Consider the following 24,896-nt stretch of genomic DNA (forward strand, 5'->3'; position numbering starts at 1 on the left):
GAGATATAAAGGACTCGGTTTTGTGAACTTGGTACCTGCCGCTTTCACTCACTGGCTAGCATTCTACCAACCAAGCCATGTTCCCAACATGAGGACTAGATTTTGAAGTTAGCCTGGGGGCTGGAAATATGGCCTAGTGATAGTGTGCTTGCCTTGTATACATGAAGCCTTGGGTTCAATTCCTCAGCACCACATATATAGAAAACGCCAGAAGTGGCGCTGTGGCTCAAGTGGTAGAGTGCTATCCTTGAGCAAAAAGCAGCCAGGGACAGTTCCCCCAGGACTAGCAAAAAAAAAAAAAAAAAAGAGTGAGTCTTAATGAAGTTAGCCTGGGCAGGGAAATCCCAGACTCTTATTTCTAATTATCCAGTAAAAAGTAGAGGTATGGCTTAAATGGTAGAGCATTAGCCTTGAGCAAAAAAGCCTATTGAGAACTCTAGCCCCCAAGTTCAACCTCCCCAAAAAACCAAACCAATAATAAACTAAAAGTATTTGTGTTATACTTGAGGGTGAGTAAAATAGGGACAATGTAAGCATGTGGAATATATACAAAAATATGAAGCAATAACAAGCGATTTAAAACCATTTAATTCACTAGTATATGAAGGAATTGTCCTTTTTGTTGGCCTTACTTGGGTTGGAACTCAGGGCTTCATGCTTGCTAGGCAGGCACTTTTAGCCACACTCCTAGATGCTCCAGTTATTTTTTTGATAGTTTCCCAGGGGGGACTAGCAGCTGGGATTATGAGATCACAAATTCAGGCTACCAGGCTCAGCTTCTGTGATGAGCTGGAGCCTCACTAACTTTTTTCTGCCAGGCTGGTATTGAATCACTGCCTTCCAACTAGCTGAGATTTGTTAGAAGTTTTATTTTTCACATATTCAGAATTCTACAGTTATTTCTATTTAATATGACACTAACAGTCTAATACAGCTTAGTGCACATTTCTGGGCTATATTTAGTTAACTAATTTTACCTGATCACAGGTAATGGGAAGACAGAAATTTTGCTTTATTTTTCTGTCCTCTAACAAGTTTCCTTACTGTCACAAATTAGAAAATTAGAAATCATGGCAGTGAAATATACCATATGGCCACTGTCACTATAAGGAAGGTAATTCCATGATGGCCCAAGTAACACGGTGTTTATTGATCTGGTAACAATGAAATTCAATCATAAATAATTCTGAAGAGCAAAATCTTTCCCCATTTCTCTGCACTTAGCAGTCCCTGAGGACAAGGAAAGAACAGTGGAACTAGATGGATCAAAAGGCTTTCCCCATCCTAGGCAATAATTACTTTCTAACAGTTTCCTCCCCATCTTTCGCTTTTTTTCCCCTTTGCTTCTCACTTGCTTGGCTGGCTTTCTAACACTTGAGCCATGCTTCCAGTCCTACTTTTGCTGGCTATTTAACAGAGGGGGTCTAGTGAACTTTTCTGCCAGGGCTGGACTTGAACTGTGACCCCCCAGATCTCAGCCTCCTGAGTAGCTAGGATTACAGGCACGAGGCACTGGTGGCTAGTTCATCTCCATCTTTATTACAAACTTTTGCCCTTGAAACACAAAACATCTAATACATCCATTCAATTAAATAAAAAAAAAAAATGAGAAACCTGGCCAAAGCAGCTGAAAGCTGCCCACGATGGCCCCTGCCCTGCAGCTGCAAAACCCAAGGATTTCAGAGATTCTAAGCCACTACTTTGTCTTATATTTCTTCTAAAAGCAGAAACTATGCTAACTGATGTGATCACTTAATAGAGCTTATTACTGTGACTCAAATGTGATGCTCTAATTTGATCATTCTGAACCTACCTCTCCAATTTAGAGCACCACATTATTACTATTTAATATAAGTAAAGATTAGTACCTAGCAGGCAGGTTCCATTTCCAGAAAGACTATTTTACGTTAAAATATACTATTCATGTCTGAATACCAGGGTTAAAACTTCTTGATATGATTAACACACACTAAAATAATAAGAATGATATGACAGTAAAACGAGCTCAGATGGGAAAGTGGGAGAGGGGAGGGCTAATGAAGATGATGAATAATGAGTATAGTCCATGTCCATGTTGTTTATTTCCAGAACAATGGAACTTGTTGAAATTGTTTTAAGCAGAGGGCTGGGAATGTAGCTTAGTGGTAGAGTGCTTGCCTGGAATGCATGAAGCCCTGGGTTCCATTCCTCAGTACCACATAAACAAAAAAAGCCAAAAGTGGTGCTGTGACTCAAGTGATAGCCTTGAGCAAAAGAAGCTCAGGGACAGTGCCCAGGTCCTGAGTTCAAGGCCCAGGACTGACAAAAAAAAAAAAAAAAAAAGGGAAGGGGGAGAAAGGGTAAAGGAGAATGATGGAGGGAATGCGTTTGGGATTCAATGTACTACATGTGTGGAAATGTCACAATTAAACTCCTTTGTACAACTAAAGCATGCTTTTAAAAAAAGCCCACGTGTTTAATGTGGTGAAGTCAGGGACAGAGAAAACCTACAGAATCTAAACAACATGTAGGTAACATCCACAGTCAAAGCATGATAAAAGTTAAGACAGAACAGCTGGATGACAAAAATGCAGAAACTGAAGCCACAAAGACTAGAGTAAAATATAGGCGATTGTCCATAAACTGAAAGTATCAAGCACTGAGTTTAATCTCAGTACTGCCAAGAAAAAAGTCAGGGATGGTGACATACACCTGCAATCCCAGCAGTCAGGAAGTAGAAGCTAGAGGATTATAAATTCTAGGCTAAGCTGGACAGCCTGGACTACATGGTGAGACCTCGTGTCAGAAAAGAAAAGAATAAAGCATCTCTTCAAAATTTAGTGTTTATTAAAGAAAATAGATAACTAATGTTTCCATCTTTAAAAATATACATTTTGCTAGGTGTGGTGGCTCATGCTTGTAATCCCAGCTACTCTGGAGGAAGAGACTGGGAAGACCCAAGGTTTAAAGCCAGTCCATGCAAAAATTTACCAAGATTTCCATCTCAATCAGTGAGGTAGGTACGGTGGTGTCTGTAATCTCAACTACACAAGAGGTGTAAGTAGGAGACTGTGATCCAGTTGGGCCGCATAAACTTGAGACCTATTCAAATTGTAACTAAAGTAAAAAGGTCGGGAAGGGTGGCTTAAGTGGTCCAATGCCTGCCTAGCAAGTGGGAGGGGAGGCTCTGAGTTCAAATCCTAGTATGGGGGGGGTGAGGAAGGAACACATAGGAAAAAAAAAAGATAACTTGAATACTAAGTGTTAAAATTGGAAGTTGAAAAAACTTTCGATTAAAAAAACAAACAGAAACATCGGGGAGCCCCGGGTGACTCAGGAGGGGGAGGTAGGAGGATCAGGAGTTGACACTTACTCTGGTCTACATAGTGAGTCTGAGCCTCCCTAGGCTACAGAGCAAGACCCTGGCCTTCCTCTCCCCAAAGGCACCCAGATGGCATCACTGGTGAGGCTTACTGAACATTTATGGAGGAAAGAATACTAATTCTACTCAAATGCTTCAATATTTAAGAAGGAACACTCTCCAATTCATTCATGTAGTCAGGATTACTCTGATACTAAAGAAACAGATAGACACCACAAGAAACTGTAGACTAGTATTTCTCATGGATAAAGACACAAAAATTTCAAAAAATATCAAAACAAATCAAGTGGCCTTAGCAAAGCAAATCCAACAATGTACAAAAGGATAATGCATCATCACAGTGCAGACTTATCCTAGAAATCCAGGTGGTTTTAGCATTCAAAAATCAATCAGTGCAATACACCATATTAACAACCAAAAAAAAGAAAAAAGAAAACCAACCATGATTATAAATGAAGAAAAAGTATTTAACAAAACCCACCACCTATTCCTGATAAAAATTCTTAGAAAATAAGAAATTTCCTCAACCTGATAAAAAGAACTTATTTTTTAAAAAATCTACAGATAACACGTAACTAGTGTGAGAGCTTTCTAGGAGAGGAATAAGACAAAGATGAACAGTAAGGCTGAAAAGTTTCTCTTCTCTTTCTTGTTTTTTATTTTTGCAGGTCCTGGGGCTTGAACTCAGGGCCTAGGCACCGTTTCTGAGCTTTTTCTGTTCAAGGCTAGAGCTCTACTACTTGCATCACAGCACCACTACTGGCTTTTCTGATGCCTAATTTGAGAGGAGTCTCCTAGACTTTCTTGCCTGGGCTAGCTTTTATCTATGATCCTCAGATGTTGGCCTTGAATAGGTACTGGTTACAAGGATGAACCTCCAGCATCAAGCTTATGTGTAACTTTTTTATGTCAGTGTAATCAAATATTCATGATGAATTTATTTCAATCCATTATGAAAAATCTTTATTTTCATTTTATTTTTCAACTTTTAAAATACAATTGGAATTTATTTTAGTGTCAGTGAAATTTAAATATTTATTTGTGACAATACTGAGGTTTGGGCCTTGTATTTGCTATAGGAGAACACCATGCAGGTGTTCTACTGCTTGGGACACATTATGTGGGCTTTTTGTCCTGTTTTTTTTTTTTCTTTTCTTTTCTTTTTGTGGCATGGGCCATGCAAAATTCCAATCCTCCTATTTACATCTCTTAGCCAGGATGATAATATGTGCATACTAGTACACTAGTACACTCAAGTTATTGGTTGAGATGAGAACTTATCAACAACCCCCCCTCCCCCAAACCCTCATCCTCCCAGTCTCTGCCTCTTGAGTAGCTGGGATTAAATGTGTGAGTCCCAGCACCCAATCTTTCAGTTTACCTTTATTGACCATGGAGGGAGAGATATGCCTTCTCTTTTTTATGGGGCTCACAAATTGGTGATCCTTTGCCTTTGTTTAGAAATCTTTTTTTAAAAAAATTATTGTAAAGTTGATGTACAGAGAGAGGGATTACAGAGACATAAGTCAGGTAATGAGTACATTTCTTTTTGAACAGTGTTCCCCCTTTCCTCATTTTCTAGAAATCTTATCTAAATTGTCTCTTATCTACAGTAATAGACTTTTTCCCCCTTCTGATTCTTTTTTTTTTTTTTTTTTTTTACCAGTCCTGGGCCTTGGACTCAGGGCCTGAGACTGTCCCTGGCTTCTTTTTGCTCAAAGCTAGCACTCTGCCACTTGAGTCACAGCGCCACTTCTGGCCATTTTCTGTATATGTGGTGCTGGGGAATCGAACCCAGGGCTTCATGTATACGAGGCAAGCGCTCTTGCCACTAGGCTATATCCCCAGCCCCCCCTTGATTCTTGTCTTATATATTGCATAAGAAAAAAAAATCATAGGTGGGGAGGGGAGGGAAAAACAGAGTGTCCCAAAAGAATTTTGTCTCAGTGGGCTAGGGATATGGCCTAGTGGCAAGAGCGCTTGCCTCGTATACCTGAGGCCCTGGGTTCAATTCCCCAGCACCACATATACAGAAAATGGCCAGAAGTGGCGCTGTGGCTCAAGTGGCAGAGTGCTAGCCTTGAGCAAAAAGAAGCCAGGGACAGTGCTCAGGCCCTGAGTCCAAGCCCCAGGACTGGCCAAAAAAAAAAAAAAAAAGAATTTTGTCCCAAAAGAAATGCACTTATGAAACTGTAACCCCTCTGTACATCACCTTTACAAAAAGACGTGCTTATTAAAAAAGAAAAGAAAAATCATTATGAGGTGGTGCAGATCTGTAGTCTAAGCAACTCAGGAGGCGGAAGCTGGAGAATCTCTGATTCCAGGTCAGCCTAAGCTACATATGGAGAGTATCACACACACACACACACACACACACACACACACACACGAACAACAAAAACACACACATGTGGGGGGGTGTACACATGTATAAAATCACTGTTAAGTAACATTACCTCTGTAATTTAAGTAATAGGGCCAACATAGAAAAGAACAAATTGGGTCTCTACTCATAGCTGAGCAAGACAGAAAAATTCTAGAACTCATTGGCATAGTGAATGCTACCAGAAGTATACTTTGTTAATATTACAGATATGCCACAATATTCTAAATCAATAAATAAATGTTACTTTTTCACATATGTAATCTTTTGTAATTAAAAAAAATTTTGTGTGTGCCAGTCCTGGGGTGTGAAGTCAAGGCCTAAGCATTGTCCCTGAGATTTTTTTGCTTGAGCCAGAGCTACACTTCTACCTTTTCCAGCATTGTGGATTTTAACTTAACTTTATTATTTTTTAATTTTTAAAATATTATCTTTAGTTGTACATAATCAATTCTAAGTACAGTATCTATGTGGATCTTTACAATGAATGGCCATGCCATTCTGTTTTTTCTGGGGGTTTTTGCCAGTCCTGGGGCTTGGACTCAGGTCCTGAGTACTGTCCCTGGCTTTTTTTTTTTTTGCTCAAGACTTGCGTACTCTGCCACTTGAGCCACAGCGCCACTTCTGGCCATTTTCTATATATGTGGTGCTGAGGAACTGAACCTAGGGCTTCATGTATACGAGGCAAGCGCTCTTGCCACTAGGCCATATCCCCAGCCCACTGAGACAAAATTCTTTTGGGACACTATATATGTGGTGCTGAGGAACTGAACCTAGGGCTTCATGTATACGAGGCAAGCACTCTTGCCACTAGGCCATATTCCCAGCCTGACATTCCATTTTTTATATCTCTCCTCCTTCTTATTCATACACTACTTCTTTAATATATATGATATATATATTAATCCCTGGCAGAACTACCTGGTTCTTTGAGCCCTGACTCACTGTTGTTAAATAAGACTAACAACACAAATGAAACCCAAAAGACAGGATTCTGATCTATAAAGAAGCACTACAATCAAGGGCTACAATCTATAAAGAGGATTTTACCTTCATTATAGGCCACTGGATTGCCGATCTTTAATCCAACTTCTTCCGCTGACTTCAAAACTTCTAGATCCATCAAAATAATTACTCTCCTAACAAAGGCAAACAAATAGTAACAAGTCAGAATAAATAAGCCAAACACTTTCAGACGACAAGCTATTTAAAAAGCTTTCCCTCAATGATGATTGTGATAAAACTATTTCCCTTTATCAGTGCTTTTTCATTACCAAATAACTTTAGTATACAATATCAATTCCTACGTTAAGTATCTCCCTTCATTTTTCACTGCATCATTAGCAAAGCTTTTTATTATGATGGTATTCATTTCCAATCTAGACCCTTAACTAAAATGATGCATACGTGCCATGTACATATTTTCAAGGAACCACTGGCATGTTAAGAATTTAGATTATTAAACACAAAAATATACTGCACAAAGAGTGTTCAGAAACACGCACTTCAACAATTACTATTCCATCATGAAAAACAATTATGAAAAACAATCTATCTTTAAGAACTTTCAGGGCTTTAACTTATCTTTAATGACAAGCTTTCACTACTTTTCCAAAGATCTTAGACCTAAAACAAGCTTTGCTACTGGAGCTGTGGATGTAGCTCAGTGGTAGAGCACTTGCCTAGCCCACATGAAGCCCTTAGTTTGGTTCCCAGTACCACAAAAAAACCCAATGAAAATCTTTCACATGACTTATAAGGCTTTACATGGTCTGGCCTGGCTAACCAAGGCCACTCATCTCAGCAGTTCCAAGCTGAGAAAACTCAGCTGTTTTCATTCTGTTTCTATACCATGCTATGCCCAGTCCTGCCTCAAGGCTTCCATCATGTGCTTCTTTTTGTTGGTCATGGGGCTTGAACTCAGGGCCTGGGCGATGTCCCTGAGCTCTGTCGCTCAAGGCTTGAGCTCTACAACTTTAAGCCACAGCTCCACTTCCGGCTTTCTGGTGGTTAATTGGAGATAAGAGTCTCCCAGACTTTCCTGCCCAGGTTGGCTTTGAACTGCAACCCTCAGATCTCAGCCTCCTTAGGAGCTAGGATTACAAGTGTGAGTCACCAGCACCCGACCATCATGTGCTTCTTAATGATGTGTTTTGTTTTTCTGCTTCCTCTAAGACTTCTTTACCTAATTTTTTTTGGCCAGTTTTTGGGGCTTGGACTCAGGGCCTAAGCACTGTCCCTGGCTTCTTTTTGCTCAAGGCTAAGCACTCTGTCACTTGAGCCACAGCGCCACCTCTGGCCGCTTTCTATATATGTGGTACCGAGGAATGGAACCCAGGGCTTCATGTATAGGAGGCAAGCACTCTTGCCACTAGGCCATATTCACAGCCCTTCTTTACCTCTTTGTACCACAAATTCTGTGCTTAATAACAGTCTCTTGTTTAGATCAGGTTTCTTTGTACTACCTTGTTACAACCACTATTTCTTTCCTTGAGATACTTATCAAGTGTGTGTGTGTGTGTGTGTATGTGTGTGTGTAAGCCATTACTGGGGCTTGAACTCAAGTCCTCTTGCTCTTGCATGGCTTTTTTATTTAAAGCTGGTGCTCTACTAGTTGAGGAACATCTCCAGTTCTGGCTTTTTGTTGGTTCACTAGAGATAAGTCTCCCAGGTTTGTGTGCCTGGGAAAGTTTTGAACTGTGATCCTCAGATCTCAGCTTCTTGAGAGGCTAGGATTACAGGTGTGAGTAACCAGTGTTTTATGCAACTTTTTAGTGATGCACTCATTAGTGATGATTTATCTTTAAGTAGACTATTTTCATCAAAGGCAGATAGCCTCTAATGCTTAGTACACAGTTGCTGTTTTTCTGGACACACTGATATGAGAATGTCACAACTGAGCCTGCATTTTATTGTTTGATTCTGTTTTTTGCCAGTCCTGGGGTTTGAACTCAGGGCCTGACCACTGAGCCACAGTGCTAAGGAATCGAACCCAGGACTTCATATGTATGAGGCGAACACTTTACCACTAGGCCATATTCCCAGCCCCCTGAGCCTGCATTTTAAAAAGAACTACAGCAAGAGAAGGGAATTCAGGGGCAGGCAATTGAAACCAAGACACCTAGAAAAGAAAAAAGTGGTTATAAGGGAGGAGGTAGGAGGGAAAAACTGGGAAAAAACAAGGGAAGAGATGACACTGTTAAAAAAAAAAAGTACTCATTACCTGACTGATGTAACTGTAACCCTTCTGTACATAACCTTCACAATAAAAAATATATTTTTTTAAGTGGATGAGGGGCTGGGAATGTGGCTTAGCAGTGAGTGCTTGCTTAGCACGCATGAAGCCCTGGGTTCAATTCCTCAGCACCACATAAACAGAAAAGGCTGAAAGTGGCACTGTGGCTCAAGCGGTAGAGTGCTAGCCTTAAGCATAAAGAAGCCAGGGACAGTGCTCAGGCCCTGAGTTCAAGCCCCAGGACTGGCAATAAATAAATAAATAAATAAATAAATAAATAAATAAATAAATAAATAAATAGTAAATAAAAAGTGGATGAATTCAAGCAATATTTAAGTAATTTCATCATATTGTGTGCTTTAAATGATCTGGCTGTTAAGTTTTGGAGTTTTATATATAATTAATCAGTTTGTGCCGTCTTTATGTTGCTATCCTATCAGGGTTCTGCTACTTCAACAAACTAAGCCTGAAATGTTCTAATACTGAAAACTGGATCTAGGTAACTTGTTAAAACTGTCTGCTGGGACTGGGAATATGGCCTAGTGGTAAAGTGCTTGCCTCGTATACACGAAGCCCGGGTTTGATTCCTCAGCACCACATAAATACACAAAGCCAGAAGTGGCACTGTGGCTCAAGTGGTAGAGTGCTAGCCTTGAGCAAAAAGAAGCCAGGGACAGTGCTCAGGCCATGAGTCCAAGCCCCAGGACTGGAAAAAAAACAAAAACAAAACAAGAAACTGTCTGCTATCTAGCAGGACATACTTAAGCTATCTCCCAACATTATCCAAATCAATCCAGAGCATTAAAAAGTAGAACTATTCATGCCAGATGACGGTGGCTCACACCTGTAATATTAGCTACTCAGTAGGCTGAGTTCTGAAGATCTCAGTTCAAAGCCAGTCTGGGCAGAAAAAATCCTTGAGACTCTTCAGTAAAACTGCCAGAAGGTCAGAAGTGGAGCTATGACTTTGGATCCGGACTTGGATGATCCAAAAGTTGGTGACTTATACCTGCTAATCCTAGCTATTTTAGAGGGCTGAGATCTGAGAATTGTGGTTAGAAGCCAGATCAGGCAGAAAAGTCTGTGAGGCTCTTATCTACAATTAACCAGCAAAAAGCTGGGTGTAGAGCTGTGGCTCAAGTGGTAGAACATCAGCCTTGCAGGAAAAAGATAAGAGACAGTGCTTACACTCTAAGTTCAAGCTCTAGTATTGGCACACAGACACACACACAAAGATAAAATTACACATACATATATAGTCTATCCATACATCTACATATGAATAGCTGAAAACTGAACACCAAGTGTCTGAATATTCAGGTATAAATGGTATTGTGGGGGTTTTCAAAAAATAAAAAAGGTAACTTTAAAATATGTATACCAAAAGACTACTTATTTATTTATTGTCTGAGCACTGTCCCTGAGCTCTTCAGCTCAAGGCTAGTGCTTTACTACTTGAGCTGCAGCGCCACTTCCTGTATTCTGGTGGTTACTTGGAGATAAGAGTCTCAGGGACTTTCCTGCCTGGGCTGGCTTTGAACCATGATCCTAGATCTCAACCCCCTGAGTAGCTAAGATTACAGGCATGAGCCACTAATGCTCGGCTTTTATTTATTTATTTTTTGTGCTGGTCCTGGGGTTTGAACTCAGGTCCTGGAGGCTGTCCCTGAGTTTCTTTGCTCAATGCCAGCACTCTACCACTTGAGCCATAGTTCCACTTCCAGCTTTTTTGGTGGTTAATTGAAGATAAGAGTTTCATACGGGCTGGGGATATGGCCTAGTGGCAAGAGTGCTTGCCTTGTATACATGAAGCCCTGGGTTCAATTCCTCAGCACCATATACACAGAAAATAGCCAGAAGTGGCGCCGTGGCTCAAGTGGCAGAGTGCTAGCCTTGAGCAAAAAGAGAAGCCAGGGACAGTGCTCAGGCCCTGAGTCCAAGCTCCCGGACTGGCAAAAAAGTAAAAAAAAAAAAAGTTTTATAGACTTTCCTGACCAGGATGGCTCTGAACCTTGATCCTTAGGTCTCAGCCTCCCGAGGAGCTAAGATTGCCGGCATGAGCCACCAGTGCCCAGCTCTAAAATATTTTTAAACAGTGTTCAAAAGGATAACTGTAACCCCTCTGTACCTCACCTTTATACTAAAATTTAAATTAAGAAAGGCTAGTGCTCTACCACTTTGAGCCACAGCTCCACTTCCAAATGTGAACTCTTCTGTCTTGAACGATAGTGATGCAGAGATTGAGGTATTTATAAGAGCAGAAAGACTTTTGTTATTAGACTTGGAAAAAATAAGAGGATTCTGGTAAATTGAGGGGAAATAGTGAGAAAAAAGCCTAAAGACGTAAGAAAATGCTTGACAATTACAAATAAAATCATTTGGCATTAAAAAGTATTTTTAATGAAGTAATATATCTGATATTTACTTCAAAATTATAGAGGCAAGTGGGTGTAGAAAGGACACTGACATGCAAGATTGGACATCAGTTGGTAGCTTGAAGCAGAATGCTGGGCTATATGATATTTATAGTTCCACTGTGTATTCTGACCACTTTGACAGGTATTTAAAGTAATCTGAATAAAAAACAACACTAAGAAAAAAAAAGAGAGGAAAAAAAAAGAGAAGCTAAGAGGATTATTTCTTAAGGCAAAATTTATTTTACAGGAATGAAAAAACACGGGGCTGGGGATATGGCCTAGTGGCAAGAGTGCTTGCCTCGTATACATGAGGCCCTGGGTTCAATTCCCCAGCACCACATACACAGAAAATGGCCAGAAGTGGTGCTGTAGCTCAAGTGGCAGAGTGCTAGCCTTGAGCACAAAGAAGCCAGGGACAGTGCTCAGGCCCTGAGTCCAAGCCCCAAGACTGGCCAAAAAAAAAAAAAAAGGAATGAAAAAACACTTCTATGTTAATCTATTAAAAATAACTCATGGGGCTGGGGATATGGCCTAGTGGCGAAAGAGCTTGCCTCATATACATGAAGCCCTGGGTTCGATTCCCCAGCACCACATATACAGAAAATGGCCAGAAGTGGCGCTGTGGCTCAAGTGGCAGAGTGCTAGCCTTGAGCAAAAAGGAAGCCAGGGACAGTGCTCAGGCCCTGAGTCCAAGGCCCAGGACTGGCCAAAAATAAATAAATAAAAAAATAAAAATAAAAATAACTCGTGTTAAGTGATTAAAAAGAAGATATCAATAGGAAGTAAAAGCTTAAAAAACCATAGAGGGGTTTGTGGTTATACAACAGGGTCTCTGTTACACTAGAAGGGAGAGCAAAACAAAGAAGGTGTTAATTGACACCCCCATTACAACACTTTGAATGTTGCTGGCTGACAGATTACCATTAAAAATAAACCAATGATAAAGCCAGGGTCATGCCTGTAATCCTAGCTACTCAGGAGGCTGAGATTTGAGGATCCAGGTTCAAAGCCAGCCCAGGCAAGAAAGAAGTGAGACTCTTATTTCCAATTAGCTCCAATGGAGTTGTGGCTTAAGTGGGACAGTTCCAGCTTTGAGCAAAAAAGCTAAAGGACAGTCCCCAGGCCCTGATAGAAATATTACAATAAGGAGATAATATAATTGTGTCTGGAAAATCCCAAAGACTGTAAATGGACACATGCCATATTCTTTTATGAAAAAAAACCTTATAGCAAATATTGTATATACTTCTGCATTCCAACTAGACTTTTACTTGTTTTTCAAACTTGATAATGTGACTCTAAAATTTATATGAATAAACAGAAGAACTGCCAAGGAAATATGGGGGGGGGGGGGGAGAGTGTGGGAGGAGATAAGTAAAAGAAGACACTGCCAAGAGTTACTAAAATCTTCTCTAGATGATATTTTAGCTGAAACTTTACAACAAGTGTTGGAGCAGCTGTTTGGAAATAGTCTGAGAGCTCCTAAAACGTTAATCATAAAGTTACCCTTGGCTGACAACGGCTGCTCATGCCTGTAATCGTAGCTACTCAGGAGGTTGAGATTTGAGGATTTAAGCATGAAGCCAGCCAAAGCAGGAAAAGTCCATGAGACTCTGATCCCTAATTAACCAACGAAAATTGGAAGTGGATCTGTGGGCTCAAGTGACAGAGAACTGGGCTTGAGTGAAAAACAAACAAACAAAAAAACTAATGGGATAGATCTGTGGGCTCAAGTGACAGAGAACTGGGCTTGAGTGGAAAAAAAACAAACAAAAAAACTAATGGGATAGTGCCCAAGCCCTGAGTTCATGCCCCAGTACAAGAAAAGGTTACCCTTTGAGACAGCAATCCTACTATCCCTCAATACAATCTTCCACAGGGTCTTCAGGGGATTGCAATGCTCCAGGACACCTCTCTGGCACCAAAATCTGAGCACATTCAAGGTAGTATTTGTGTATGTCCTACACATGTCTTCTTGTATACTTTAAATCATCACTAGGTTAATTATGACACCTAATACAATGTAATTGCTACATCATTTAGGAAGCAGTAACAGGAAAAGTCTGTACGAGTGTGCAGTGCAAATGCTGTTTTTCTCCCCTGAATATTTCTCACCAGCTGTTGGATGAATCCATAGGTTCAAAACCCACAGCTGTAGATTCAATTATGTTTCAGAAGTGGAGACATATGTCCACATATAAACCTGCACCACAAGGGCTGAGCGCCTGGAGTGCAAAGTACTGAGTTCAAACCTCATACTGCAGATGGGGGAAAAAAAACAACTGTGTACACAAATCTTCAGCACATTGTTTACAATAGCAAAAAGATGAAACAATCCAAAAGTCCATAAACAGATAAATGACAAACAAAATATGACATTATCTATCTATACACTACAGCTGCAAACTGGTTATAATTTGAATGGATCTTGAAAACACTATGCTAAGTCAAAGACATGGTCATGAAGGACCATGTTCACCAAGATCCCACAGGAAGCGACATAGAGTAGATAAATCTATATAGAGACAATGTTTTAGTAGTTGCCCCAGAATGGCGAAGTTGGTAGATTGATGGGTGCAGGGTTTCTTATGGAGCAATAAAAATGTTCTAAAATTAACTGTGGTAATAATGACCGCACAACTCTGTAAAAATATTTCAAGTGCCAGTGGCACTGTAACCTAACTACTCAGGAGGCTGAGATTTGTGGTTCAAAGCCAGCCCGAACAGAAAAGTCCCTGTGAAACTATTATCTCCAATTAACCACTCAAAAACAGGAAATGGTGCTGTGGCTCAAATGTGAGAGCGCTAGACTTGAGCTCAGGGAGGCTGGGAATGTGGCTTAGTGGTAGAGTGCTTGCTTAGCATACATGAAGCCCTGGGATTCCTCAGTACCACATAAACAGAAAAGGCCTGAAAGAGAGCTGTGGCTCAAGTGGGAGAGTGTTAGCCTTAAGCAAAAGAAGCTCAGGGACAATGCCTAGGTCCTGAGTTCAAGCCTCACAACCAACAACAATAAAAAAAGAATCAAGTAATGTATACTTTTTTCTTCACACCAATACAGGGCTTGAACTCAAGAGCCTAGGCTTTGTCCTTTAATCTTTTTTTACTCAAGGCTGGTACTCTACCACATGAGCCACAACTCTACTTCTGGAATTTTGCTGGCTAACTGAAGATAAAGAGTCTCACAGACTTCCTGCCCAGGCTGGCTTTGAACCATGATTCTCAGATCTTAGCCTCCTGAGGAAGTAGGATTACGGGCTTGAGCCACCTATGCCTGGCTAAGGTCAGAATCTTAAAGTTTCAGAATCTTTCAGGAACTTTTAAATATATTACATACTATTTCCCTATCAAAACCTATGGCTTCCCATCCATCACTTTTAGCCCAGAAGCTGAATTTCTGTAGGCTTTTTATGCTATGTGCTACTCATCTAGAAAACAATTAGGCTAGATTCCTCCTTCAAACCTACATAAAAATAAATCAGATGAACCAAGTCTGTTTCTCAAATTGGAGAAATGTCTGGCACACTAAAACAAATTGTAGTATGTTGTTTTTCTCAAAGTAGATAATCCAGTTTTTACATTTATAGTTTTGTTTTGTTTTTCTTTCTTTCTTGGTAGTACTGAAGTTTGAGTTCAGAGTCTTGTACTTGATAGCACTCCGCCACTTGAGCTACTACTCCAGCCTAAAAAAATAGCTTTATTACCTGGCCAAGAAGTTTCCTAATAAGCAAGCTGCAAAATCTAGAAGCCATAAAGGAAAAAAAATGGACAAATACAATTAATTTTTTTAATTCCCTATAATGAGATGCTATATACAAACAGAAAAAGAATAAGATAAAATACATGAAACAGCTGGGTGCAGTGGCTTATGCCCGCAATCCCAGCTATCTGGGGGCTGAGTTCAAGGCCAGCCCCGGCAAGAAGTTAATAAGATCTCTCAAAAAGTCAGGTGTAGCTGAATGTTAGTGGTTCACATCTGTAATCCTAGCTACTCAAGCGGCTAAAATCTGAGTATCAAGATTGAAAGCCAGCCCAGGTCCAGAAAGTTCAAGAGACTCCAACTAACCACCAGAAAACTCGAAGTGCTGTGCTGTGGCTCAAAATGGTAAAGCACTACTCTTCATTGAAAAAGCTCAGGGACAGGACCCAGGCCCTAAGTTCAAGAATGACCAAGAATAACTATAACAAAAAGCAAAGTATGCCTTTATAATAATAAAAATTTTAATGAAAATAAAAAGCCAGGGGTGGGAGTATGCACCTCTGGTACCAGTTACTCAGGAGGCCATAGGTAAGAGGATCTTAGAGACTAGTAGTAGACAAAAATGTTAGGTCCTACCTGAAAAATAACTAAAAGCAAAACAGGATCTATGGGTACGGTTCAAGTGTTAGAATGCCTGCAGGCACCAGACCTTGAGTTCAAAGCACAATACCATATACTCATAAAAATAAACAGATTTATGGAAAAGTTCTTATCTCTGGTTAATAAAAAATACCTATAAATAAGCATTTTTAAGAAAAAAAAGAACAAAGGTATACTAAAAAGAAAAAAGTTACAAGCAGCCAACAAGTGTAACATGCTTAACCTAAGAAGAAAATATAAATCAAAATAATGATTGGTAATTATTAAAGAAATTAAGCAGGCCTGGTGGGGCATGCCTACAATACTAACCTAAGAGGCAAAAGCAGGATGCCTGGGGGTTCCAGCCCAGCCTGGGATGAAGAGAGGGACCCTCGTTCAAAACAGTTCTCCAGTTTGACAGTGTTAATGAGAAAGGTTTTTTGTTGTTGTTTGCTCATTAGTTTTTTGGTAGTTGGGTTTGAATTCAGGATCTAGAGCTTATTAGGCAAATGCTGTACCTCTGAGCCATGCCTTGAGGAAAGTTTTTGTTTTAAACAACAGCTCTGGAGTTGTGGCTTAAGTAGAAGAGCACCAGTCTAGAGGGGGAGTGCAAAACCTTGAGATCAACCCCTACTACCAGCACAGAAATAAGCATCTTTATTATTCATGTACCCTAAGATTCACTTTTCAATGGGTACAAATAGAAGATTTCAGTTTATTCAGAGTTGTGAGAGCACCACCACTGAACTTCGAAACATTTTCATCATCCCCAAAAGAATTCCTGCGCCCACTAGTGGACACTCCATGTCTCCCCACCCCTGGGAGCCACTGTTTCTATTTATCTGTCTGTCCTGAAATAGACATTCATTAAACATCATTTATATTAGGCTACTTTGTTCTCTGCCACCATAATGCTAATTCTGGTAGTCTACCCTTCAGAAATAAAAGCAGGAACATGTAAAACAAAACAGCTGAACAAAATGACTACTACAACCCTGTTTAAAATAAACCTGAAAGCTGGGTATGGTGGCACGTCCTGATGATCCGACACTCAGAAGGATCATGAGGTCAAGGCCAGCCTGGGCTATATAACAAATAAACCTGAATGACCACTACAGAAATTAAGGAATAAATAAGCTGCAACAAACATAGGCCTTCCTAAACTCTGACACAGGCTTTGAATAGAGGCCTGAAAGAACGCATGACACGCAGCCCAGCAGGCTGAGATGAGGAGCAGAAGAGCTGTACTTCATGGAATGGAACTGTATCTCTAACTAGAGAACACACTTTGAAAAGCTCCCAGCCAGGACTGTCCTCAATCCCAGCCAAGCTCTCCGCTGTCTCCCAGCACATGCTGGAGGACAGACAGAAAGCAGCACCCACAGCACTTGAAGGCAGCCTGGAGTGCAAGATAACAGGTCCCCAGCGGGAAGCTTGGCAAGAAGACGCATCTAGTCTGGACGCTGAAGGAACAAACACGAAGCCAGAACAGAATTGTCCACATTAAGCACGAACAAGATAAAAAGAAATGACATGGGACAATGAAAGGAACGGGTCAGATAAAAGACCAAGAAACCACCCTAGAAGAAAGCATATGCCAAGAAAGAAGCGATGCAATACTTCCCCAAAGCAATATTCAAACTACTGCTATGAATTCAATGAAGTCGAAGATACCTTAAGACAAGACAGAATAGCAAGTTTAAAAAGCAAAAAGAAGGGGCTGAGAATATGGCCTAGTGGCAAGAGTGCTTGCCTTGTATACATGAGGCCCTGGGTTCGATTCCTCAGCACCACATATATAGAAACTGGCCAGAAGTGGCACTGTGGCTCAAGTGGCAGAGTGCTAGCCTTGAGCAAAAAAGAAGCCAGGGACAGTGCTCAGGCCCTGAGTTCACGGCCCAGGACTTGCCCCCCCCCCAAAAAAAAAAAAGCAAAAAGGAATGAAAAGAAACAACAAAAGTAACATGGTTACACATCTAATACTTAAAATTATAAACATCAAGGAACAGAAGACAGCTGAAACCACAGCTGAAACTCTAACTATTATCATGTTGGAAATGATATAATCTAACACATGTATTAGACAAAATATTGAAGCCAACTGAGGATGTACAAGGATTACCCAGCAACTCCATAAATGAAACAGCAAACAACATGAAGGAAAAACACACAGAAAAACTTGTTTAAAATGAGAGAACTGAATGGGGCACTAGTGGATCACACCTGTAATCAGCTACTCAGGAAGCTGAGATCAGGGGATTGTAGCACAAAGCCAGCCCAGGCAGGAAAGTCCATGAGACTCTAATCTCCAATTAACCACCAGAAAACTGGAAGTAGAGGCTGGGAATATGGCTTAATGGTAGAGTGCTTGCCTTGCATGATGAAGCCCTGGGTTCTATTCCTCAGCACCATATAAACAGAAAAAGCTGGAAGTGGCACTGTGGCTCAAGTGGTAGAGTGTTAGCCTTGAGCAAAAGAAAAAAAAAAAAAAAGCCAGGGACAGTGTTCAGGCCCTGATTCCAAGCCCCAGCACTGGCAAAAAATAAAAAACTGGAAGTAGAACTGTGGTTTGAGTGGTAGAGCACTAACCTTGAGCTGAAGAGCTCAGGGACAGCGCCCAGGCCCAGAGTTCAAGCCCTATGATGGACCAAGCGGGGAAAAAAGGATAGAAGAAAGACAAAGAATTCTCTGGGAATCCAAGCAAATAAAAACTTCCTAATTGGAAAGAAATCAAAGTAGGCTAGCCTTAAGACTTTTGAAGATCAACATTCAATGCCAGAAGACAAAAATTCTGTGGGAAAACCATGGAAACCAAAGAGCAGATACCAAGCCAAGTTGTCATTCTAGTCCTTTAATCCTTTTAATATTCTTTACAGTTTTGTTTTAATCTCTGTGGAAACAACTGAAATTGCTCTTTCAATGAAGAAATTTTATCTGGTTACATTCAGTTGGTCCTTCCATTTGTGTTGAATATCAAGTTTTTTAACCAACCACAGAACGAAAACTTAAATCTCTGTTCAACTTCCTACCTACTCACAATCCAACCATCCATATTGGGAAATAAAATACTGACAAAATACTTTTATCTAGCCCATAGAAGCCACTGCAGTTTCATCAACTGCTTCATTGACAGCACAAGGATCCAGCCCAGGCCCTTGTATCACATTAAGAAACATGCCTCTACATTCTTTCAATCTCCAACAGCTTCTCAAATTTTCATATGAGTTTTTTGTCTGCCAGTTGTGGGGCTTGAACTTGGTATACAAGTGCTGTCCCTGAGCTCTTTTTGCTCAAGGCCATCGCTCTACCACTTTGAGCCACAGTGCCACTTCCCATTTTCTAGTGGTAAATTGGAGATAGGAATCTCAGACTTTCCTGCCTGGGCTGGCTTTGAACCATGATTCTCAGATCTCAGACTCCTGAGTAGCTAGGATTATAGGCCTAAGCCACCAGCACTTGGTTATACTTGAGATTTTTGATGATCAGAGGCCAGTTACAATGTAACTGAGGCTTTGACATGATTGGATACTGTCATGTGTATACCTACACCAAGCACAGGACAGAAGTGAGGCTGTATTCTGCCAGGTGATACATGTGCCACCACAGGTAATGTTAACATTGATTATCACCGTGATTAAAGTGCCCAGGTTCCTCCTTTGTAAAATTACCTCTCTTCATGTTACAATTAATAACTATTTTCTGGTAGATACTTTAACCCTATAAATACCTTGTTTCTCCTCTACTTGTTTTCTATCAACTGTCTGCTGTAAAACCAGGCATGGTGGTCCAAGCCTGTAATTCCAGCACTCAGGAGGTGGAGATCATGAAATCAAGGCCAGACTAGACCACAAACCAAGAACACATCACAAAACAAGCCAAAAGATCCTGTCAAACATCCACATCCTAATCCTAGAACCTGTGAATGGTACTTTTACATAGCCACAAATGCAATCACATGTATTCTTCTAAGAGGAAAGTGTGTGTGAGAGAGAAAAAGAGAAAGATCTGTATGTATATCTATGTGTAGATATCTATATCTGTCTAGATTAGACCAAGGAATGAACGTTATGAGCCACAGGGTTATGTCCTCCCATGAGGCTTCCAGATAAAGTATAGTCCTGCTGACATGGCTTCAGGACAGATAGATTTCAACGTGTGTGTGTGTGTGTGTGTGTGTGCGCGCGCGTGTGTGCGTGTGTGCCTGTCTGCCTGTCTATGTGTCTGGGACATGTACTTTCCTGTCCAGGCTGGCTTAGAACTGAGATCTTCAGACCAGAAGCATGAGCCACCAGTGTCCAGCCAGGTTTCAACTTCTGGCCTCCAGACAGCATAAGTTTCTGTGTCTCTGTCTCTCCGGTAATTTTTTATTGTTCTATAAAACCATCAAGTTTGTGATGATTAATAGCAGCCATGGGAAACACATAGCACCTACTAATGCTTCCTGCATCCATCAGTCATTACCATGACAGTTGCCAAATGGTGATTTTTCTAATTACATAATTTTCTCTACATTTGAGAGCTGTCATCTTATTTTAGGAAAAAGCTGTTTTCCCATGTATTCATTTATTCAGGATGGACTTTGCTATCCAACGGGTTCAAATTTATTTTGTACTAACTTGACACTCTGGAGTTTGTTGTTGTTTTGTGCCAGTCCAAGGGCTTGAGCTCAGGGCCTGTGCACTGTCCTTTAGCTTTTTCCATTCAAGGCTATCAACTCTACCATCTGAGCCATATTTCTACTCCTCAGATTTCAGCCTCTTCAGCAGCTAGGATTATAGGCATGCACCACCAGTACCTGGCTCAGAGATTTTTTTTTTTTGGTCAGTCATAGGTTTGAACTCTGGTCCTGGGCACTTCCCTGAGTTCTTCAGCTCAAGGCTAGTGCTCTATCACTTTGAGCACAGTGCCTCTTCCGGTTTTCTGGTGAATTGGAGATAAGAGTCTCAAACACTTTCTTGCCTGGGATAGCTTTGAACTGCGATTCTCAGGTCTCAGCCTCCTGAGTAGCTAGTATTACAGGTGTGAGCAACTGACACCAGGCTCCACAGATGATTTTTTATAACCCATCTCATTTGGAAGGATAGTAAAAATATTGACCTATTTTAGAATATTTAATTCTACAGATTTAAGAAAAATCAGAAATTGCCAGAGACACAATAGAACAAGTTAACTTCTGAACTAATAGAGAGGAGGAAAGGGAACTGTTGATCTACAACAAGGAAAAAGCAAGAACATTGTAGAAACACACTAAGAAAAAAATAAGTAAAAAGGACCTGTAATAAATTAAGCAGAATAAAATCACAAATTAAATCATAAATCGAATTTTTAACTGTTGTTACAAAATGACACCTCAAATGAATTCAGAAAGGTTAAATTTTAAAAGAAAACAAAGATATATCCAATAACATAAACTGAAAGTTTGTAAATGTACAGCTAATATGACATATATGGATGAAGCTTTACCAATACGGAAATGCCTATATATTTGCTTGTGTTTTGAATACACTGTGTGATTCAGAATAAAAACCTTGGGGAAACCTTGGGGAAGCTAGTATATAAAGTTGGTCCACTTTTTTAAAAAAATCACTTTTCTGTTCCGTTCACTGTTGTATTTCTAGCACATAACATCTTGCAAGTACTAAACATACTCTATATTGGCTAAATACTGAAATTCAAGACTGTGAAAAAAGAACAGCAGTATATAATTAAATATATCTTTTTATGCTGTAGTAAGTGACCTATTCATTACCACATACTAAAAAACAGAGCTGAAGAAATAAGAAGTACAGTTATGCATTGTTTTAATCTTTGTTCTGAGATTTCCAATTTGTTTGCATATTTCTCTTTCCCTGGTGCTATGCTTTAATTTTCTGAGTTTAAACCTGATTAGCTACAAACTTCTTAGCTAAAAATTCCTCACTGCCTTTTTAAAATTCCTCATTGAATTTTTGGCATGCAATGCATTTCTCTGTCCAATACTAACAGAAAACACCTACCTTCCATCTTTCAGAGTGTTGACGATAAATCGGTTAATCTGGCAAATACAGTTGCTGGACAATTGTTCTTGCTCAACAAGAGAGTTCAACTGGGTTGCCAACATGAAAGCTGCAAAGCACAGACATCCTTTTAGCCTCTGGAACACTTCCGTCATAGGAATATGAGAGCTGATCCCAAGGAAAACCAAGGGCTTCCATGCATTCTTACTGAAGTTACAACTAATCAAGACTGCATAATGAAAAAATGATATAAATCATCTGTGTTTCTTTTTTTTTTTTTTGGTCATTCAGGTTTCATGAAAAATACTCAAGTCCTTCTAAGTCCTTTACATTGTGACTAGAGATAACAAGCAAATATTCTATAAATCTCATCTTCCTTTTAAAGCTTCCAACACAAAAATAAAACCCCCCAAAAGGCAAGTATAGGACAGCTAACCCATCCATTCACTAAATGCCAATACCATCCTTAGGGAAATTAGTCAAAGAAAACGTAGAGCACCAGTTAGAGAAAAGTAATTAAGTTGAGTGGCAGCTTTCTACTCCAAGTAGTCTATTGTTAGAATGCTGTCTGCCAGCTGCAACGCTGCCTCAGAAGTGGGGTAGACTGTAGCAATGCCCCCAAATTACTGCCCTCAGAGTCAGGTGGGCTTCTCTCATTTCCATACTCACAGTTCTAACACTCATGCATCATACTCACAGGACAGGGTATTCAATCCATCACTCATAAGTAGTCGGTATCGGGGTGGACTATTCCCTGTAGTAATAGCGCGGATGTTCTAGGATAAAAAATTTGATTCATTAGCCAGGTTTTCTGCCTGGTCCCTAGAGAAAAATAAACCTAAGTGGTAGCAGAGTGGGTTGTCATTTGTTCAAGACAAATAGAATTCTGTCTTGAGTTTCTGCCCATTCTCTTGATACCTACATGCAAATAAAAGGCAATTGAACTGGATGATTACCCCACCAACTTCTCTCCACTAACATAATTAAAAACAATATACTCAGACACCGGTGGCTCTTGGGAGGATCATGGTTGAAAGCCAGCCTGGGCAGGCAAGTCCATGAGACTCTCATCTTTAATTAGCAAAAAAAAAAAACAAAACCTAAAACAAGAACTGGAGGCATGGTTCAAATGGTAGAGTGCTAGCCATGAGTAAAAAAGAGCAAAAGCGGGGCTGGGGATATGGCCTAGTGGCAAGAGTGCCTGCCTCGGATACACGAGGCCCTAGGTTCGATTCCCCAGCACCACATATATGGAAAACGGCCAGAAGCGGCGCTGTGGCTCAAGTGGCAGAGTGCTAGCCTTGAGCGGGAAGAAGCCAGGGACAGTGCTCAGGCCCTGAGTCCAAGGCCCAGGACTGGCGCAAAAAGAAAAAAAAAAAAAAAGAGCAAAAGCATGAGACCAGTTAAAGTGCCACTTATCAACACATACATACATACATACACACACACACACACACACACAGGAAAAAAATTAAATATATGCATGTAAAAAACTAGGCACCAAATCTATACAAGCTACTATATAGAAAACATGCTAAATATATAAAACGAAAGTAACTAAGGAAAAAAATTTCTTGTCCTGAAAGGGTTTACAGTTGGATAGAGACGGAAGCAGGGACAGGCTCTGTGCAAACAGTGGTCTAGGAGCCAATCTGAGGTTATCCTAGCTTGAAGGTGAACAAAGGCAGCTTTCTTTCTGAAGAAAATTAAACACAGAAGCCTGACAATGACCGGCAGTCAGGGAGTTGTCAGGGACTATCACTTACTTTCTCTCAATCCCAGGGTATGATCCTGGATTTTGCTTTTATTAGTGTTTAAAATTCCCACCACATTTGAGACTGAAGGGTTAGCTGAAGACATATCAACAGCCTCATTTTTCCCCCTCTCTCTTTGTAAAGGCAAAGCAGGTGTAAGGATGGGTAACACTGTATTCACCAAAGCAAGGGAAAGCTTTAAATCTAACCATACAAACTCACTTTAGCTAGCATCAAATTTTAACTAACTTTGGCTAGCATTTTGTGTTTTAAGCCTCATTCTCCTCTCTTTCAGGGTCACAATGTAGGTTGATCTATTTGTTAACAATAGAGAGAATTTCTTGAAGGAAAATTGTATGTTTTTCATCAAATACAATTTGTAGTTGTATATGAATCTATAAAATGTTTGAGCAATACACATAGGTACTTACAATGACTTGGAGGATGGGTTTGATAGAAGTGTTTCCCTGTTGCATTATGGCCTGATAAAGAAAAGGCATTCTTATGAGATATAAACTCAAATCACAATTAAAAACTGACATATTTGTACAATATGACACTTGGAATAAACTACAGATAATATTGTTTGAAGGGCCTATTCAGTGCCAATTTTTCTTTTTTTGTTGTTTTTGCTAGTCCTGAGGCTTGGGACTCAGGGCCTGAGCACTGTCTCTGGCTTCATTTTGCTCAAGACTAGCACTCAACCTTTTGAGTCACAGTGCCACTTCTGGCTTTTTATGTTTATGTAGTGTTGAGGAATCGAACCCAGGGTTTCGTGCATGCAAGGCAAGCACTCTACCACTAAGCCACATTCCCAGCCCAGTACCAATCATTTTAAAAGTCTAAATTATTACTAGCCGAATCATAAGAAATACATTTTCAAAGATAACAAAAAGTATTTGCTCTTAACGATAAGTCTTCTCTTGTGAGCACTCACAACTTTTATAACCAGAAGCAGTGGCTTAAGCCTATAATCCTAGCTACCTAGGAGGGAAAGGTCTGGGGATGTGAGTTTCAGACTGGCCTAGGCATAAAAGTTTGTAGGATGTATCAAGAATAATGCATAAGGAGAAATTTACAGCTTTAAATGCTTACAACAGAGAAATAGATTCAATGTCAATGATCTAAAACTTCTACCATAGGGAGCTAGAAAAGGAATAAATTAAACCCAAGTACATAGAAGGAAGGAAATAATGAGTCTAAATCAATTAAACAGAAAATAGATAAGTAGGGAAAAAAGTATCAAAACCTGGTTGTTGAAAAAGATAAAGTTTATACAGAAAAAAAAAAAAAAAAGGCCAGAAGTGGCATTGTGGCTCAAGTAGCAGAGTGCTAGCCTTGAGCAAGAAAAAGCCAGGGACAGTGCTCAGGCCCTGATTCCAAGCCCCAGCACTGGCAAAAAAAAAAAAAA

At 40.2% G+C, this 24,896-nt stretch overlaps 1 protein-coding gene across 1 annotated transcript in view; it reads right to left on the reverse strand.

The window, feature by feature from the left end:
* Positions 1-24,896, reverse strand: part of Rpa1 (replication protein A1) — a 60,066-nt gene that overhangs the window by 25,622 nt on the left and 9,548 nt on the right. The window contains exons 2-5 of the mRNA XM_048365452.1: positions 23,917-23,967; positions 22,429-22,507; positions 21,732-21,840; positions 6,795-6,883 (exon numbers count right to left, since the gene is read on the reverse strand). Coding sequence (XP_048221409.1) covers positions 6,795-6,883; positions 21,732-21,840; positions 22,429-22,507; positions 23,917-23,967 — 328 coding nt within the window. The remainder of the gene's footprint in view (positions 1-6,794; positions 6,884-21,731; positions 21,841-22,428; positions 22,508-23,916; positions 23,968-24,896) is intronic.

Source organism: Perognathus longimembris, chromosome 17 (genome assembly GCF_023159225.1).
Source record: "Perognathus longimembris pacificus isolate PPM17 chromosome 17, ASM2315922v1, whole genome shotgun sequence".
Taxonomy (NCBI): Eukaryota; Metazoa; Chordata; class Mammalia; order Rodentia; family Heteromyidae; genus Perognathus; species Perognathus longimembris.